This window comes from Mesoplodon densirostris, chromosome 17 (genome assembly GCF_025265405.1).
Source record: "Mesoplodon densirostris isolate mMesDen1 chromosome 17, mMesDen1 primary haplotype, whole genome shotgun sequence".
Lineage (NCBI taxonomy): Eukaryota > Metazoa > Chordata > Mammalia > Artiodactyla > Ziphiidae > Mesoplodon > Mesoplodon densirostris.
Window position 1 is genome coordinate 11,536,078 of NC_082677.1, and position 21,025 is coordinate 11,557,102.

At 38.6% G+C, this 21,025-nt stretch overlaps 1 protein-coding gene across 2 annotated transcripts in view; it reads left to right on the top strand.

Annotated features, from left to right (window-relative positions):
- NBEA (neurobeachin) overlaps nucleotides 1-19,034 on the top strand; it is a 610,373-nt gene extending 591,339 nt beyond the window's left edge. For both annotated transcript variants that reach the window (XM_060080316.1, XM_060080317.1), the window contains 7 exons: nucleotides 1,162-1,233; nucleotides 3,132-3,287; nucleotides 3,811-3,981; nucleotides 12,531-12,632; nucleotides 14,899-15,095; nucleotides 15,882-16,033; nucleotides 17,917-19,034. In XM_060080316.1, coding sequence (XP_059936299.1) covers nucleotides 1,162-1,233; nucleotides 3,132-3,287; nucleotides 3,811-3,981; nucleotides 12,531-12,632; nucleotides 14,899-15,095; nucleotides 15,882-16,033; nucleotides 17,917-18,007 — 941 coding nt within the window. In that variant the 3' untranslated portion in view covers nucleotides 18,008-19,034. The remainder of the gene's footprint in view (nucleotides 1-1,161; nucleotides 1,234-3,131; nucleotides 3,288-3,810; nucleotides 3,982-12,530; nucleotides 12,633-14,898; nucleotides 15,096-15,881; nucleotides 16,034-17,916) is intronic.
- Nucleotides 19,035-21,025: the final 1,991 nt, after the last annotated feature.

Consider the following 21,025-nt stretch of genomic DNA (forward strand, 5'->3'; position numbering starts at 1 on the left):
CTTTGTGTCAGTGGTCCTGGGCACTGGGAGTACAACAGTGGACAAGACGGACAGCACGGCTCTCTCTCTGGAGCTTAGAGTCTTTGAGAAAAGACAAAATCTAAATCGTTCAGTGATTCCACGTATGTTTTCTCCAAACTCATTCCTGAAGTTTCCAGCCAGTATATCTTGAAGTGATATAATTCTGTCATAAAAATTAGACATATTGATACTTATCTAGCCAGGACAGGAATGGATGTGGCTAATTGATTTAGCTGGCCGGGTTCATCACTTAAGATCTCCCTGGAAGCCCAAGGATTCCCATGTCTCTAAGACTGAATGATGAGACACGCCGAATTCACCTGAATCTTTCTACTCTGCTGACTTCTGCATCACTCTGAAAAACCAAACGACTTTTAGCTTCATCTCCTAAGAGTTTCTAAATACCCCTATTTTATAGTTATTGGTGATATTTTCAATATGAGGTAGAACGACTTCCATTCAATCAGAAATAAGCAGCAGACATCTTTTAAAAATAGGACTTTATTCACAGGAGTCTTAGCCTCTAGAAATGTTTTGCATTGAAAGAAAGCTATAAAGAATTGATCTTTCTTTAGAATTGTTTAAAAGTTTTATATGTTATATAACCACATGTAAAAAATTATGACTAATGAATTCAGTCAAGCTCCAAATATTAATCCTCTGAAAGTAGCTTTTAGGTTAAGATTTTAGGTGTGGCTCAATTTTGTACCTTCAGTTGACTTGTCATCTGTTGAAAGAAGGCCCACTTAGATGGGATCCCCATCTTCCTCTCTGCTTTGACCCAGGTGGACCTGTACCCATACCCATCCCTACTTGTAGGCATGACCTTTTCTTAGATTTCAGCTCTCTGATGGGTTCAAGAAATTTTGTAATCTTCTACTTTATCCAGCTTTTTCTTCTTGTTAGGATAACACTCTTCCCAGCTTTCTCCATCTTAAGTGGAGACTAGCAGTCCCTGTTGTGATGATTTTTTTAAGACTGTCTACAAAAACATGTAGTGTGACTGAATCATTCTTGCAGTAATTTACCAAATAATTTTTAAGCAAATATATTTATTGTATAATCATTATAAAACACTGCTTATTAGGAAATTCCTTTCTGAGAATTTTATGGCCGTTTTCTCTTTTAATTAATCTTTAGGCCTCAGAGGAGCTCCAGGTTACTCCTTGGATCAAGCCCATCATCTTCCCATTGAAATGGATCCACTCATTGGTATGTTAGCAGCAAAAACACGTTTTCATGGATGCTGCCCCTCCACAGACACCTATGTGGTTATTTATCACCAATGACAGTTGAATAATAGTTTTTTCTGCCACAAATTAATGTGCAGATAACATCAGATTACCATCAAGGAGCTGTGTGCAAATCATAACATGCCATCTAAGAATTTGTTGGTATTAAAATAATTATTTGTGGCATTTTCTTGGTATTTTAGGAGGTCACTTAGGTTGGTTCTAAACTACGCAAATGATTCCAAACTGTTCTTTCTTTCAGCCTCAACTCTTCCTTAACAACTTTATATTATTTGAAATATATAAGGACTCAAAGCTATTACTAAAGAAAACTAATACTAAAGAATTTCTTTTCTGGAAATCTCCATTCACTAGAGCTAAACATTTTTTTAATTAAAGATTTCATATGAATTGCAAACTCGGGAGCTATAACTATTTGCAGCAGATATTCCAAGTGTTCTAAAATAATCACATACACATTTATTAGCTGTGTGATCCAGAGCAAGTGCCTTAATCTCTCTGGGCCTCAGTTTCATGTCTGCAAGATGGTTCCTAATCACGTTTGTTCTGCCTATCCTCATGGGATCTTATGAGAACTAAATTAGAAAAAAATTGAACATGATATGAAAAATTATAAAGCCATACACAAGGTATGGTATTTTTTTCTTAGATTAATCCACCCTACATCTTTGAACCCAGAAATAGGATGAGGGACAGCCATTTGGGTTAGTTCCTTATACTCCAACACAAAATAGTACTTAACATTTCTTTAGGAGAATATGCGCTTAGGACAAGGAATATTTTTAGAGTTGAGGTCTAGCTGTTCCTCTGCTGAAAAGACATCGGCAGTGTCACGTACAGCTGGAGTGTAACTGTGGAAAAATTAATAGCTGTATTCTAATTAATCAAGGACCAATTACATAGTTTTCAAGTGACTTGGGATGTTTGCTTTTCTTTTCCTTTGCTGTTTTTAAAATTATTTTTTATTTTTTACCTTCTCTAATAATTACTATTATAGTGTTAGTAGATATCCACAAATAGTAGCACTTAGATTTAATTGGTGTTAGAAAGTGATGTTGATCTTCTACATCTGCATTTTCTGTTTAAGAATTCAGCCCAGGGATTTAGCCTGAAAGGACGGCGTGGAGTAAGGGACAGGCTGGCATACAGACAGGCACCAGGGAAATCAGATGGTGTGTCTGAGTTCCTGACTTTATTCAGATTCAATCCCAGTGCTACCCACTGATTCTCTGCCTGTCTCTTTCCTCCCCAGTCCCTCTCCCATCTTTCTTATTCCTCTCCTCCCCTGCCAGACCACTCTGGAAAGGTTTCTGTTTGTTGACAATTCAGGTCTTTAAAGCCGCTGACCTAAAGTTCCCTGAGGGGCTGCCTACATAACAACACCCCTCCCACAAACCCCTACTTTCTTCTTTTCACATGAATTGTAAATGCCATCAGAAAATGACAGATGGAGGCAAATATTAAGACATTTTTTTCCTTATGTAACATACTTCATACAATATTTATTCCTCGTTATTATTGAACTTGTTGGACACTAATGAACTTGTGCAGGGTGAACATCTATTGAATTTAGTGCATTTAAATATTTTTATTATGTTGTAAATTCACATCTTGAAGTCCTCATATTGCTGGAGAACTTAAATTTCCAACAAGTTTTTAATATATAATATGGTTCATAAATAATCACTGCTACTATAGAGTTTATATTTCTCATGGGGAAATGTTACAATCTCAATAATCTTACAGCCTCAAGAACCCATTTCTAGGTAAATGAAGCATAAAAGTATTCCTTCTATAAGTGGTTGGTGAAACTCTTGTGGAATCTTTCTTTAAAGTTCTTTTTCTATTTACGTTTAGCCAATAACTCTGGTGTGAACAAACGGCAGATCACAGACCTTGTTGACCAGAGCATACAAATCAACGCCCATTGTTTTGTGGTCACAGCAGACAATCGCTATATTCTTATCTGTGGATTCTGGGATAAGAGCTTCAGAGTTTATTCTACAGAAACAGGTAAACTGAGCTATGAAACACCTTATCCTCTTCAAAATGCCAATTGTTACACCTAAAGCTTCATATGAAATCATACTTAATGACGTAGGCATTTTCATTTTGAGTGCCGAGATTCAAATTAAATGCTCACATTGTAAGCAAATGACTACTTATAATTTTATCCATTCTGAACTTCAGTGTGAGCTGAGCCCTGAGTTCATAGGACAACTGGCACTACAGTCCCCTTCCCACAAATCAGGTCCAATAAAAGACCTTAAACCTCCCCTTAGTCTGGCCCAACCCTGAAAAAAAATCATGATTGTGTTATTTTATGTTCTTTTCTTAAGAAGTCCCACGTGACATTCTTGTATCACTTTTTCAGAAGCAACTCAAGAAACCAAATCTGTAGCTAGATTTTGTTACAAAATTACCTTGTAAGTTTGCGGGTCTATAGATTCACTTTTCACAAATCTAGTAAAGTTAAGCTTGTTACCATTTAAAGAAAAATAGCAAATGAATTTGACCTACCATTTCTGTGTTTCAGGGAAGCTAACTCAGATTGTATTTGGCCATTGGGATGTAGTGACGTGCTTGGCCAGGTCTGAGTCATACATAGGTGGGGACTGCTACATCGTGTCTGGGTCTCGAGATGCTACCCTGCTTCTCTGGTACTGGAGTGGGCGACACCATATCATAGGAGACAACCCGAACAGCAGTAAGTATTTGTCTAGAATTGTCCTACCAGACTAAGAACTCATTTAAACATGTTTTACTCTTTTAATTTTCCTAATAGTTTTTGCTGGTGTTGTAAGGGTTTTAAAATACGAAAGCTTAAGCAGAAAACATCTACGTTGGAATGTGGCTATATTCAAAGTGTACATAAGAGCGACCACTATAACCTTCAACCTGAGGAAACTCCCAGATCCCCTCACATTGACCCTGTGCTCAGCAGCCCTTCCCCAGTCTCCAAATGTCCCCATCCTGCCGAAATTTCCTTCAGTGTCATCAGGTCCATTCAACTTCGTATGATTTCTCTCAGCTAAGTGTAGTCTCTCCCTTCTCTGAATTTCCATATGTTTTATTTGTTCCTCAAGAGGACACTTACTGCTTTCTACCATGGGGTGTAGTAAATATCTGTTTATTTATTTGACAATGACTGAATTCCCCCTTCAGATTAGGCCCTGGTGAGGCAAAGCTGAATAAGATGATTTCTTTGCTTGGTATGATTCCTGAGTGTTTTTTATTCAAAAGTGCTCCCAAAAATATCCTGTAGGAAAAAAATGGGACTCCAGAGTAAAACAATTCTAGAAAACACCGCATATACTCTTACTTTCTATGTGAGCTCTGAAAGCCTTACACAAATAAAGCTGTTGATAACCCACAGTTTCTCAAACATGTTTTCCATGGAACGTTTCATTCATGGAAGAGCAGTTATTATTCCTTGGAGCTGCTATTCTGAGGAAACACTGAAGTGGACCATGAGTCCCTCTCTCTGCATCTTAAGTCTCTGGTTCCTGGCATAGTTGCACAAATAATAGGTTTTCAATAAATATTGTTGAATGACTGAAGAACTGGATAAGACATTTCCTAGAAATAATTACTGTCTTTAATTACCAAGCTTTCAATGTTTCACATACACATGTTTCCTGTAAGATAGAGAATATTTTCTGTAAAGGGTTGATAATGGCAAGTACCTAAACCCGGATTATTCTAATTATGATTTGTACATTGGGCACAGCTTTAACAGTTCTCTAAAATAAACTGAAACATGAGTTTGGGAATATTTGTGATGAAACAGAGACAGGAATTTTCCAGGAATGCTGTGCACCTGCCACTGAAATACTATAAAAGTAGAGAAGAAAAGACGTGTACAGGACGCGGTGTTGTAACTACATGGCTGGCCCCCTTCCAGCCTGTGAGAGAGCTAGGCATGCAAAGCTTCATATATATATATATATATATATGTGTGTATATACATACATACACACACACACACACACACACATATATATATGTATATGTATATACATATACATATATATATAAAGGTGGTAGGAGAATGAACTAGATGACCAGGTGACTTATTCTTGTTGCCCATAGCTAGAGGTGAAGAACAGTAAATGAAGAAACTAAAAGTGTATTATGAAGTAGTGTCACTTAGTGTAGATACTGAATAAGAGAAAGTGCATCTGCTCTAAGTTGTGAACTAAGATGTGATATTGGTTTGAGGAAAACACATATTCAGTGTTGCTTGATTTCCAACCAGCTCAACTAATTAGCTACCAATTGTACATTATACCGAATATCATACTCTAAATACTAGTAAGTTTACCTCCTTATTTACTCTCCTTTTTAAAACCATATTCTTAAAAAAGGAAACTTCATTTTTAGCAGGATATTTGTGTGTGTGTGTGTAAAAAATGTTTGATCTACTTTATTATTATTATATTTTATTATTTTTAAGCATGGTACATTATCACATGTATTTTATCTAATTGTATTTTTACGTATTTCCCAGTTGCCTTTTTTCCTTTTAGTTGAGTGTAGTGTTCATAAGAAGAAAAGTTGAACTGAGCAGCAGGGCTGTGTGGTATCTTCCATCCATTACTGACACAAATTAGAAGTTTTTAGACAGAAAAACATTTTAAAGAAGCAGGATACGGTTTTAAGTCCAATTAATTAACATCTTCAAAGTGAAGCTCAAAAATGATGAAAATGATATTTCCAAAAAAGAGAATTCATTTCTTAAAAACTACCATTTGGTAGCAGAGAAGATAATATAATGTCCTGCTATGAGGTATACGTATAGCTGACTCACTTTGTTGTACAGCAGAAACCACTGTAAAGCAATTATACTCCAATAAAGATGTAAAGCAATTAAACTCCAATAAAGATGTTTTAAAAAAAGGAATTTTAGGGCTTCCCTGGTGGCACAGTGGTTGAGAGTCCACCTGCCGATGTAGGGGACACGGGTTCATGCCCCGGTCTGGGAAGATCCCACATGCCGCAGAGCGGCTGGGCCCATGAGCCATGGCCGCTGACCCTGCGCATCTGGAGCCTGTGCTCCGCAACGGGAGAGGCCACAACAGTGAGAGGCCCGCGTATCGCAAAAAAAAAAAAAAAAGGAATTTTAAAGAAAAATGTTAAATTATAGTAATTATCTGTTAACTACTTTATTTTCTAATGACCTTTTAAACCAAATGATGGTTAACAGTTGATTGTGTCTTCCATCACTTAGCAAGAAAAGTTAAATGTAATAATATTTAGAGTGTTTAAAGTTCCTTTCAACAGGAACTATGTAAATAGAAATGTTTATGTTAATCCTTAAGAACAAAACTGTGAATACTGGATTTGTTAAAATGTAGAATTTTAAGTTTTAAATAAAGACAAGATTATCCCTAAGACATTATTGCATAATATTATCCATACAGTATTGCCTCCATTTAGGGGGATTTATTTTTTGATTAAAAACTGTTGTCATCGTTATGAAACTTAAGGACTTCCATAAAACCCACCCCGCCAAGACTTTCCCAGGCATTTAATGTGGGCATATGTAATGTGGTCCCATCTGATCCATTATCCTTAACATAAAGGGAGAAGTATGCTCTTTTAGATTAAACAGGATGAGTAGCTCAAGTATTAGTCAAGCAGCAAAAGCATGTATTAAATGCCTGCTGTGTGCTGGTACTACCTTAGCAGCTGGGAGTGCTGGGTAGTCCAATTCTGACTTTCTGGGGTTTACAAAAGCCTATATTATGACCATGAAACTGCCTGTCCTGCTTGGACGTAGTGAATATACTGAGTATTACATGAGTCTTGAATTGCTATCAGATAATATTTAGTGTCATAAGTACTTGTATCTACAAAATGCTTCACATTACATCTTGGGCACACATTGATGATTATGTAAAAACTGGTTTCAGCTTTTTGCCATACGGATAGTAAAAATCATTATAGTAAAACACAGTAAAAATCATAATTAGTCATATTTAGTATTTGATTAACTTGACTGATTTGTGACTCAGTCTGTGAAAACAGCCAACCTAGCAGCTCATGTAGGCATGCCTAGAGAGACCATCTATTTTGGTCAGTTCACCTTTTGCAAAGGCAGTCAGAGCACACACTGAATTGACTGCCATATCAGGGATTGGCCGTGGGTGTTGACACAGATGTATCCTTGCTGTCAGAAAACTCACAAAATGAAGGGAAAGGGTTTTGGGTTTTTTTTTTTTTTTCCTGTTTTATTTTATTCTAGCTACCAATTCACAGGTCAGAGAATCAGGCTATATGTTCTTTCTGTCTCATAATGCATTGCTACACAAGACCAAAAAGCTAGTTATGTCTAAATTCATATTAAAGTGTGTGACACAACGCCCTTAGGTTTCAAGGGCTGTATATATTAACCTCGACTTGAAGGGGGAAGTCCTAGCGTGAAACGTAATATCCCAGTAGCTGTTAGAATTCAGGACTTGGTCTTGGTGTGGACACTGAATTTGCTTTGTGTGTCAGAGGCTGAATCGTATTTATCCAGCACGACACCATAACGTAATAGGATTCATTTACTCACCCTATGTGCACATCACTAAAACTTCCTCAGGATAAACTCAGGTGCTTTAATATATGTATGTTTCTTTTGCATTGTCATCCTTATTTTTTAATGGCTAGCTCTGTTAGTGCCACAGAGAAAAAATAAGTAATGTTTGTGAATTTTTTTAGGTAGGTTTGAAAGAGTTAACGGTTTCACTGTGTGTCAAATATATTGTTGTGACTAACTTGGACATCTCATAAATATATCTTTTTCTAACTATTTTTATAGTTTTAATGAATTTGCCGCAAAGACAATGAAACTGTGTAAGCAGATTATTATAGAGTTTTAGACCATAAAAGAAACAAGCAGAGGCTACCTGGCAGAGGTTCCAGTTGTATTATAGTAGTTTTATTAATATATTTAATGCTAATATTCATTGTTACTCTTTCAAACTTGTGACTTTGAACATAGACAGTTTCCTTGTAGATGTAAAATAGGTCCCTGACTAGATAACAGACTTGCAGAGATGTGAGGGACAGATGCTTTCATCTGAAACAGACTTTTACACAAATTCTGAAACTAATTTGGAAGTGATAAAAATTAATTTGCGCACTTTAATTGGAAGCAGGCTATCGCATGAAAGGAAGGAGAACAGAGCAGGCAATTTGTGCTAAAAGCTGATTGAATTGTTTGTCAGGTAGGTATCGTGGACTTGGCTGCCTATCCTCCTGAGCCCTTCTTTGCAATATATTACAGCCCATCTCTGACTGGTGTTCTTTAAAAGGATCAATGCTATTCCTGTTGAATCCCTAGAGCCCCAGATTTCATTGATCTTGGGACTTGACATTTCTCATTACGTGCTGTAGCTTCCAACGAGATAGTCACAAGAGGGGCAAGGCAACATTGTCTCTTCAGCAGACACTTATAATACATTGGGACCTCGGCTCCAAATCCAGTCGGCTTGTAAAGTGTGTGGTTTTCATGTTTATACCAGATATAACGTGCCTGATAGAGAGTTTGCTGACATTTTTAAAATCATAGCCACAGGAAACTTTGAAAGAGAATTTACTGTTCATCTTTTCAAATCCAATCTACAAATATGCATTGAGTAATATGTATGACATTGTTATCATGCTTTTTCTGTTTCACTTTTGAAAAACAAGTCTTCAGCTCACGTTTGAGAATTATACAAACTATGAAACAAGAAGCCCATTGAAAAGGAGACTCCAGCTGTGCACACATCCCTTCCCTGGGCTCCCATTGTGTTAGCTTCAACTCTGGACACTGACCCTCCCGCCAGCCCCAACCTGTCACTAAACATCTGCCAAATCACATCCCTCGCTTTGTCTGCATCCAGCCTTCTTTTAAAACAACCATCCTGGTGCCCAGCTCCACAGCCACCACTAACCAGTGGTGTTATAGGGGATGAAGAAAGCGTGGACAAAGAATAGCCTGAAGATATTTTATATATATAATATGATATATATATTATATATATATGATATATATATTATATATATATGATATATATATTATATATATATATGATGAGTTTGTCTCACTTCTCGGAGCAAGGAATCTTAACTAGGGTTTAGTAAATGTTAAACCTCTTCTCATTAACTTTGAGAGGAAGCATAGTTACATGTGTAATAATTCTTACCTCGTAGAGCTTTCTGAGAGCCAAAAGATAATGTCTATAATGTAGCATCCCTAATACAGGCCCATTCTGCAGGAGACCTCTCAGCCCTCCCATTCCCTCAGCCCAACGTTAGGAGACATTAGGGTTCCTGACTAAGAAGGGGGCTGCTTGCCACTCAGTTTCTGCTTTTCCTTCCCCTTTATGGAACTGAGGCTGCAAGGGTCTTTGTCCTGGGTCAGAAGCAATATAAAAAACAAGAGCGACTAATAATATGTTCTCGTGATCAGGGAGCCTCGGATCTATACCACCAGGCTCTCTGGGCATCATGCAGAAAGCTCTCTCTACCTCCTTGGGAAAGGCAGGTGGATTATACTATTGATTGGGGAAGGAGATGGTAGGACAGTAAGGTACTGTGGCCTAGATCCAGGTTCAGGACCTCAAGGGAAGAGATCTGCCCCGAAACATCAGGGCTCAGGGGAAAATGTGGTCAGTGTCCTTTCTGAAGAAGAAAAAGAACAACTTAGAGTCAGTGAATAAATAGGCTTGTATCGATCTTCTATTTTTCATCAAGTACTCTGTGATTGTGTAATGAAATGAAACCACATCATGGGACGTTTTCCAACCCATGGAATGTTTTTATGTGGATTACCTTGTGACCTGTGGAAAATGCAGGCCCAGGTGTTTCTGGTGCTTGGGCCAGAAACCTCTGCAGCAGCCCTCAGGTCGCTGAAGACACAGTACCTCAACAGGAAATCCTCACAAACTAAGTTTATCTGAGCTACCCCAGCAAATGTCTAACATAATTTTTTCAGAATAAATCTAGAAATCAGAGTAGTGATGAAACTGCTGCACCCTTTGAAATCTTTTGTTCCGGGATTTCAAGTCAAAAGTCCATCATATTTATATAGTATAAACGTGAATGAAAATACCTTCTGCAGTGATTCTTCAGTGACTCAGCAAAGGTCGCAGATAAAACCTGAATGTCGTACATCATCAAGAGGTTCATTTTCCGACTCCCCCAGAACTGCACTGAGGTTCGCAGAAAAACTCTGCTGTTTTTGTTTAGCTCCAATTCAGAAGGACCAAAGCTTCCCCTGCGTATTAGTAGTCCCATAAATGAGGTTGAAAATAATAAGAGCCATGAGCAATCTTTACTTTGATCATTTCTCTGAAAGCCAGACTGTCACACTGACAATGCTCTCCTTGTCAGCTCCCTGTGGGTAGCAGCATCTAACACCTTTGCACTTTTTTTTATCATCCATCTTGAGGATATTGAAATATCTTTTGATAAAAATGAGGTGGAATCTGTTTACTATAAGACTTTTATATTTGGAGTTTCCAAATGCTTGCCTATAAGGAATCTCAAAATTGGACGTGTTTGTTCATCATTCATCGTAATTCCATCACCCAGAAAGCTCTTCTCCTGAGGAAGTGACGAGGGAAGGAGGGCAGTGGTGCTGTGGTCCTTAGAGGAGAGGTCTCACCTGCACCTCCCTCTGCGCAGGGCCCTTTAACCCGTAGCTACATCCATCAATTGTGATGTGACAGTGACAGAATATTCCTAGGATTTTGAATGATTGTTGGGGTGTGTGACATCTGTCCCTGACAATGAAATGAAATATAGGAAATACGCTTTCCCCCTGCTGCAGGTTCTCCAACTCAAAACCCCTGAATAACATTTTAATTACTTTTCTATAGTTGAAAGAGGGAAACAGTGCTTTCAGGGGCCCTACAAAATCCCCTAATAGTTAAGTTTCACAGTTTATTCAAATGATATGGGGTAATTGTCATGAAAACTAGAACATTTTAAGCTTTCTAAATCAGAGGTAAGCCTTTGAAAAACTTTATTTTCTAATATAAAATATATTACATACATAAGGAAGGTTTTTAATATTTTTATACATTTTTTAATTCCCTGCAGTAGAACTAGATTGCGTTTTACTTTTTCTATAGCATATAAGGGAAAGGTTTAGAAAACTCTCTATAAATTGTATTAAACATATAATTGCAGGATTTTTAATTCATCAGTCTCTCCAAGGTAAAATAATCACTTAGAAAAATTAAGGATGATATTACACATAAAATCTTATCAATAATTAATCTTCATTTTGTCAGGAAGCTCAGGGCATCTGCGAAGCGTAAGTTTATAAATTATATAACTATGTTTCGGACAAATCTAGGACTGCTGACAAATCTAACAGGCTATTCTGCCAATACTCAAACACATTATAGCAAGATACATAAATTTAGAATAAAATGACAAACTAACGTGGGCTTTCAGCTCTCCCTCCCATACTCCATCTAAGAAAGAAATGCCTCAAAAGCAAAATGGAGGCTCACATGATGGATCTGAGGAAACTCACAGAAAACTGTGAGCAGTTCCTGGAGAGACAGAAGACCGGTGGGTCTGAAGGAGGAGATACTGGCAGAGGGGAAGAGTGTTGGGTGCCTTGCTGGGTAGGGCGTTTTAGTTATGCTCTGTCTTCCCAGAATTTTCCACGATCTATTGATGCCTTCCCTCCTGCCACTGTGGGGCAGGGAATCGGAGCACCAGTCGAGCTGCTCAGGGCTGTGGCATCACATCAGAGGCAAGGGAGGGGCTGCCCAGGAGGTGGGCACAAGTGCCATCCCTTTGACATTCACTTCCCCCACTGCCCCCTCTACAGTGGGGGCCGGGGGATTGCAACCCGGGGGGTAGCTCTCAGAAAGAGCAACGTCGCCGAGACCAAAGCATAGGATGTTTTTCTGAGAGACAGGATGAGGGAGCAGTGGTTCAACCCCGTCCAGAACATGAGCGCACAGAGGAAAACAGGCCAGCATGCAGGGTCTCAGGCACCGTAAGGGAAAGATCACAGACTCAACAACCAGGTGAAGCAGAATGAACAGAAGAGAAAAACACGGAACTCATTAAAAAGGCACAGTATTCTCTAAGATATAAGAAAGGGGGTCAGAGAGGTTAAGTAACTGGCTCATGGTCACACAGCTAATAAGTGCCCTTACTAAACAATGATTGCTATTTTTAACGTTCAAGTTAATGGCATAGCTCTTCATTCCCGCCATCGGTCTGTAGTGACTCTCCGCTGCTGTTCCCTTGCAGGTGACTATCCTGCACCAAGAGCTGTCCTCACGGGCCATGACCATGAAGTTGTCTGTGTTTCTGTCTGTGCCGAACTTGGACTTGTTATCAGTGGTGCTAAAGGTCAGAAGACATTTCTTTCATTTTCGGTCTTTAAACGCTATACGATTTTCACAAGTTAACCATGATTTATGATTTATTTCCTTTAGGAGGCTCTCCATAGACAAATGTAATCCCTAGGTTTTTTGTAGCTGTTTAGTTTTATTATTAATACTTGCTAGTACTAATATAAAATACATATAAAATATTATGTAGTATTTTGTGTTCACCAGCATTCTAGCCAGAACACTGGTAAATTAAACTGCAGCACACCCATATGATGCAGTCATTACAGATAACATTTAAAAGACAAGGGGAGGGGACTTCCCTGGTGGCGCCGTGGTTAAGAATCCACCTGCCAATGCAGGGGACACAGGTTCGATCCCTGGTCCAGGAAGATCCCACATGCCACGGAGCAACTAAGCCCATGTGTCACAACTACTGAGCCTGCACTCTAGAGCCCACAAACCACAACAACTGAGCCCGTGTGCCACAACTACTGAAGCCCGTGCGCCTAGAGCCCATGCTCCACAACAAGAGAAGCCACCGCAATGAGAAGCCCACACATGGCAACAGAGTAGCCCCTGCTTGCCACAACTAGAGAAAGCCCGCATGCAGCAATGAAGACCCAACGCAGCCAAAAACAAAAATATAGTAAAAAAATTAAAAATGAAAGACAAGGGGAAGATATCCATGATGGTGGGGTCCATGGGGTCCTCAGGCTGCTCATCAGACACAGCCTTGGATCCAACCCCCTCCACAAGTCATTTTCTTCTCAAGGCTGGGGACTGTGTAGTGGTAGATGGGAAAGGAAATATGATGACTTAGTTCTTTTGACTTTTTGTGGAAAAAGTACTGTTTCGGGAAAAGTCAGGAAACTTGAATTCTTATTCTGGCTGAGATACCAATTCTCCATGGGAGGCTCCGGGGCAATAAGGAGCCTAATGCTTAGGAGAAACTGAAAGAAAACCAAAGGGGCCGAGTGCGGTGAGGACACCGCGGACGTAAGGAGACAAAGGCTGAAGAGGTGAGGGGCCCCCGCGGCACAAGTATTTGCAATTTGTATTTTATTTTGAGTATAGTGGGAAGCCATTGAAGTCTTTTAGCAAGGTGATGAGGTGATCAGATTTGGTTTTTAAGAGCTTATTCTGGCTGCTTTATAGATAATGGGTATAATGTCTGAAGGTAGGGACACTGTGTTTTTGTATTTAAGAATAAATAACCCAGAGGGGGACACATAGGATATTTTCAATAAATGTCTTTTAATGTCTGTTTTAGAAATAACATGTAATAGCATTCTGTTCTGTAAAGCAAAAAAAAGAAAAAAAGGAAAGGGAAGGAAAACGAGACACAATATGCCTAGGGAAAAACATTAATTTTCTATAGATGATGGTTGATACTAGAAGTGATTGCTTTTTTTTTTCTCTAACTCTTTGTATTTTCTGGAATGCACATCTATTACTTTAGTAATCAGGAAAACATTTAGGTATAGCCTTATAATGTCACTTGTTTTGTAAAATATGTATCTACTGAAATCAATTGTTTGAAAAATAAGAATGTAATCCATGCATGGTTTTATGCAGTTTTTCTGGGGGATGTGGGGGACAGGTAATACCAAACTACATTAACCAATTATTTGTATGAACTTGACTACTGAATGTTTTATCTTAAAATTTCTACCCGAGAAAAAATAAGTCACTCCCCATACTACTTTTACATTCTCGCCTCACTCTTCATTTATTTAAAAAAGAAAAAGTGTTCCTACAGTCTGAATTACTGGATTCCTTTTCTTAATTTTGCCTTTTACATTTTATGTATAGACTATAGAAAGGTAAAACTTATTATTTGATAGCCTTGTATTTATGTGGTACAATTAAAATTTTGATGACACTAAAGAAAATTAGTGATTGTTTTGATAATTCTCCTGAACTTTCTAAAGAAAAATTTCTAAACACAAATTAAGAGAAAACTTCGACATACAGTCTTTTATTCTCATGTAATGTATGAACTGTATCCTTTTTTAATGAATATCATCTCATGAAGGAAAAGAGCAACTACTGACCTAGATAAAAAGTTTGGAAGACACGTGTGTGTTATGTAACAGTTCTCTGTACTTGTTCTGTTGAAATCTAACATCAGTGCTTGGCTCTTGCCACCATAGTTCTTTTCTTTTCTACCTTCTTTCAACAAATCTGAGTGTATTATTCAGGTACGGTTTGCAGGTGTGTGGGAGCTAATACGTGACTGGTCGTCACCAATGACTCTGGCCTTGCTGTTCCCCGCTCTGCAGAGGGCCCTTGCCTTGTCCACACAATCACTGGAGATTTGCTAAGAGCCCTCGAAGGACCAGAAAACTGCTTGTTCCCACGCTTGATTTCTGTCTCCAGTGAAGGCCACTGTATCATCTACTATGAACGAGGGCGATTCAGCAATTTCAGCATCAATGGGAAACTTTTGGCTCAAATGGAGATCAATGATTCAACACGGGTAAATCTGCATGTTCCGTGCTAACTGGGGACCTAGCCAAGAGGTTAAAGATTGACTATTTTACATTAAATGACTCATAATAGAATTTCTCTGGTATCCAGGTAAATGTGTGTTGGTTTGTAAAAGCATATAAATTCATGTTGATTGATGCTTTGAACAAACCCAAAGTTCATTTAATCCCAAGTAGCTAACTCAGTGAATTAGACTTTGGAGATGATGGCTGTAGTTTGATTAGAGGTTAGACCCTTAAGGAGATTTTTCCTAATCTCCTCTTACAAACATTTGTTCCTGCGTTGCACTCCCCTGACATTAAAAATGAGTTTATTGTCAAAGAATCTTATCTTCTGAACCCTAGACCAAAATTACATACCAAATTGCCCATCACTTGCAAATGAATTATAATTGCTGGTTTATCATTATTAAAAACAGCTTTTAAATATGCTTCTGCCATTTGTTCTAAAAGTCTTGACATAGCTAGTATTCAGAACTTAACAAAACATCATGTTACTTAATTCTCAAGTTCTTTCTGGATTAGACTGATAATATTCTCTTTGGGACTTCTGTTATTTTGTAACCTAAATTGGTTTTAATAAGATCCTTTGTTTATGTAAGAACTTTGATGAATTCCACATTGGAAAGTCTATAGATTGGAGTTTAGAAAATTTGGACAAGTGGCTAAAAGTAGAAAATAATGACAAGGGACCTGTATTAAGTGCTTTTCAGTAGTACCCACTGATCTTTTGGGAAACACTGAGAGAAATGGTTGCTTTTCTGCCTTGTCCAAAGGCCATTCTCCTGAGTAGCGATGGCCAGAACCTGGTGACCGGAGGGGACAATGGTGTGGTGGAGGTTTGGCAGGCCTGTGACTTCAAGCAGCTGTACATTTACCCCGGATGTGATGCTGGCATTAGAGCAATGGACTTATCCCATGACCAGAGGTGAGCCATGTTGGGGAGAAATGTAATCACTCAAGAACTGTCATTGAAAGTCCTTAACATTTTATTACCAAGGGTGAACCCTGCTGTGAAGGAGATTCCAGCATCCAGATGGAAGAAAGACTAATGCAGAAAAGGGTAAATTGAGGAGAGGAGTAAGTACTGTAAGAAAGGCTTCTGGTAAGAAGGAAACAGAGGAAGAGAATAAGGGGGAGAAGAGAAAAAAATGGGTCTGAAGAAAAACAGGCGCATCTAGACACTGCCCAAAATGTAGAATTATCCCCACCAACTTCTCTGTTCTCACATCCTTACCTGGTCTCAGACAGGCCTGCCTGGCTTACATTATGTGAAAGAAACACATATTTTTTAGCAGAGTCTCGGCTTGAGGCATACATCTAGCTGAATGCAGCCAAATGCAAAGTACAGACTACAGCTGGCCTCTGTTTTAAAAATACAAGGCACTCATTACTTGAAACAATCTCCAGCACCGCTCCCCCCATTTTCTTATTCACATATCTGCCATTTATGTTATTTTGTGGTATTTTATGTATTTCCCTAAGACACTATAATCTTTTCTTGGAAAGAATTGACAGGAATGTTAAAGTAATATGATTTTCTACTGTTCCTCAATTTGCAACAAGATTTTGTTATTTCCTAAAGTTTGCCTTTGGGTTTATTATAAAGTGAAAAGAATAATTGGAATATAAAGTCTAAATTTCTAAATTTAAAAAATAAATTAAAACTCTATAATCTTAATACAGTAATTTCTCATTTTTTGCTATATATTTAACAGAAATAAGAAAAGCTTATTAACCGAATTATTTCAACTATGTGTATATTCTTTATAAGAGTATTGGTTTTAAAACAGTATGAATGTTAAGGCTTCTATGATAAATTTAACAAAGCATCTTCACACTATAGTAAAATGGTACTGAAGTCATCAAGAAAAGCAATGGAATTTAAGTTAGTTTGGGGAAGGGGTATTTGATCTGCAGCCCAACCTTTTTTAAAGAAAATTTAAGCAGATTATTATTAGAGTGTTCCAAACGTGTTCCAAAATGCCGTAGTCCGTTTTCATAAACGGGAATGGTTTACCATATAATTATTTTATATACATGGGTGTTTCTAAAGTATTTGAAATGATTCGTGTTCTTAAGTAGTTTAAATATTCTCCTGGATAGTTTTATTCATTCATGTATTCATGTTGCAAACATTTGCTGCCACCATCGTAGATTAAGCACTGTGCACAGTCATGAGGATACAAAACAAGATCACTGACCGCAAAGAGCTCAAATAATCATAATAAATGTATATGAGGGAAGCAGGAGCAGAGAAACAGAAGAAGGAAGTGATTAGGTCTTCTCAAGGGGTGCAGAGGGCAGGAAAGGTTTTGTAAGATCTTTATCCTTCGCTCAGTATGGGGGAGAAAGTAGATGAGAGAGAGAGCGTAGGCAAGGCTGTAGTCGTCTTAGTAGTCTCCCAGGAGGAGCAAGGGAAGATACTAACCAAGTTTCTGTTTCTTTTTCAACCTCATCCTTAATTTCAATTATTATTGTTGTTTTATGATGTCCTTGATATGTTGGAGCAGTAGCATATGCACGTAAGTTACAAATTGACAGATAAACATGCAGTGAGGATGCCTACTCAGAAAGTGTTTATCTGATGAGTTGTCTGATCAGAAGTTAATCAACACTTGGTCTGGCAGTCGAGGTGTTTTCGGAATTGATTCAGCTTCTCCGAAGAGAACCAAGAATAAATTTTAATCCTATCTGAGGGCACCCAAAAGTAAAACCTGGTGAACTTCGAGATCGTGCTATTGTTTAGTGTAAAGTAGAACCACATCAGTGATTTTGTGTCTCTCTTAACTACCGCCTCTGCTTTTCCAGGACTCTGATCACTGGCATGGCTTCTGGTAGCATTGTAGCTTTTAATATAGATTTTAATCGGTGGCATTATGAGCATCAGAACAGATACTGAAGACAAATGGAGAACCAAAAGCCAAGTTAAAGCTGAGAGCACAAGTGCTGCATGGAAAGGCAATATCTCTGGTGGAAAAAAACTCGTCTACATCGACCTCCGTTTGTACATTCCATCACACCCAGCAATAGCTAGCTGTACATTGTAGTCAGCAGCCATTTTACTTTGTGTGTTTTTTCACTACTGAACACCAGCTGCTACCAAGCAAGCTTATATCATGTAAATTATATGAATTAAGAGATGTTTTGGTAATTATTTCATATCTTGTCGTTTATTGAGAAAAGGTAGTAGGACGTGTCACAAGAGACTTTTGACAATTCTGAGGAACCTTGTGTCCAGTTGTTACAAAGTTTAAGCTTTGAACCTTACCTGCATCCCATTTCCAGCCTCTTTTCAAGCTGAGAAAAAAAAAAACCAAACACGTTTGATACTTTGTACATCAGATGCATCTTATTTAAAGGGATACTTTTGTAAAAGTAAAACCTTGTATAAAGAACAAAACATTTCTTAATTTTATTGTGGAGTTAAAACTTGCATGTTCTTTAATCCTGAAGTCTTGATGGAACAGGTGCATTGACACTAGGAAATAGTAAGATCTGTCCAAGGACACAGCTTGTATGAAAGGATTGAATTTGGGCTCAATCAGTAATTTTTGACATTTTCACCAAAATACATAGTTTTGCACTTTTAAATCTAAATTCATCCCTTCTAAGTGAAATTTGCTCATAAAGCATTTGAATACTAAGCCATTATTTGCCATTTTGGTACTTGATACAAAGAAAATTCAGCCCTAACCTTCATAATTTGAAGACACAGCAGAAAGGGGGCTTAGGGATGAGGTCTTGGTTTTATTGTATAAATAGGAGTCCCGATCATTAGTTCCATAGTAATGACTTCCCAACTCCTGGACAACTCTTCCAGAATCATCCTGCTGGCTTAGCGTGTGTACATTAGGGGAGGAGAATCTGATGCTAACTTTTTTGCTGGTTTTTTTTTTTTTCCTCTCTCTCTCTCTCTCTCTCTCTCTCTCTCTCTCTCTCTCTTTGGTTCTTGAATAGCTTAGTTTCTTTAATAATAAGTCAGACTTTATTATAACAATAACTGACGTTATTCTTTTAGGTTCTTGTGAAATTTTCACCTAAAGCCACATTCTTAGCCTAAGGCACTTCATCTTTTATGATATAAAATGATGGCTATCAAATGATTTTCCATACATTGTACTGATCAAGTTATACACCCAGGGGTATATACACTTTATTCATGTTTCTTCTTTGTATATTTGGTGACTGTATCGTCATAGATATGTACATATTGTGTCGGTAGGGCTATGAGGCATGTTACAGGAATGTAATTTTCTCAGAATTTACACTCACTTGCAGTCATTTATTTAAAAAGATAAAACAAGATAATGGGTTCTTTGTATTGGCACTTTGCACCAGAAACATATCATTATTTATTGATGTGATTACTTATTTGTTATCCACCTTGTACTAGTAAGTTTTAGCACTGAATTCCTTCTTCATTGTTGTTTGTATTTATGAGATTCTGAAATTCTGGGGAATCGGCGTAATGATTAATTTATTCATCACCAGGCTGTAAGCAATATCTTGAGTTTGTAGCTTAGAATTGGGAGGATAATGAACATCTGGAAGACAAGTTCATTTCATCTTGAGATCATGGTGAAATATTTTGGATATATAAATTCCTTAAGCTATTGTAACCATGTTTTATTGCAAAGATGTAAAATATGCCAGATGTGTGTGAGTTGGAAATCAAAAAAAGAAAAATAAAATATGCAAAGAATTCACCGATTTTTTCACATTTCATTGGACACTTCACTTATGTGCATTCATTATGTTGTCATACAAGTTTAAGAAATCAACGTCACCTCATATAAAGGCCTAGAGCATCTAAGAACATGAAATAGAGTCCTAATGAGGTTCTGTAATTTGCTGAAACATGAGCTTCTCTGCTTGACCATCTGGCAGGGATTTGGGGCACCAGTGACCAGAGGGAAACAGCTCTTGTTATTTCTTCTGCATAGTCCACTTTTGGGGTTATTTTTGTTTCATTTAAAAGAAACTAAATGCAGGTGAAGGGTGTAACAGCCCATTACATGAAAGTTAGCAAATCGTGCTATTTTCATTTGAACCGTGCCTTCTAGAATTTACCGTTGACCAGGCACGACGCAGGAGGGAGTGGAGGTGCCGCTGACCAGAGCAGGCAGGTAACAGGAGCCGGACTGAGGGGGCTCCGGACAGGCCCAGGGAGCAACAGAACCACAGGTAAGCGTCCATCTGCATTCTCGGGACAAAAAGGTCACAGCCTCCATCCTGGCCCCAAACCAGACGTCTGTCGGTCATCCCCAGCCCGGCTGGCTCACTCAACCCAGCCCTTCTCACAGCCCATCCATCACTCCTCAGGCTGGTCATTACCTCAAGGCCTCTTTAAACCGACTGCCCCACTTCCAGAACCATTGCCTGGACTGTCACCAAGACCTCTTGACCAGAATCTGGGCCTCACATCAGAACCCTCCCACCGTACCCCATGAGACTGCTGCCTGAGGGTCTGACTACACCACCAGCCCAGTCATCCCACTGCCCGGCACCCTGCCATGGCTTCCTTGTGTTCCTCAACTCTGGTGGGTGAAAAATCACCTGGGGAGCTTACTTCTATGAGCAGAATCTAGGGCCCCATCCACCCAGGTGATTCTGATGTGGGTCACCCCTGGGCACATTGTTGACACATTAATGTAAGGGATGAAGCCCAGACTCAGGAGAGCACAGAAATCCTCCAGGAGGGAAACAGTCTCACCTACCCCTCCCTTTGACACCCTGCACCTCAGGCAAACCCACCTACTACCAGTGGCTGAGATCTACCCTGCGCCTTGGTTCTTAGTGTGTTCCCAGAGAACTCCTCTTTATCTGCACCACCTGGTGGCACTCCTTGCTGCAAATTGACCTAAACCAATTTGCTCATTCACAGGCTTTTTGGCAGGTAAAGGTAGTCCCCAACCCC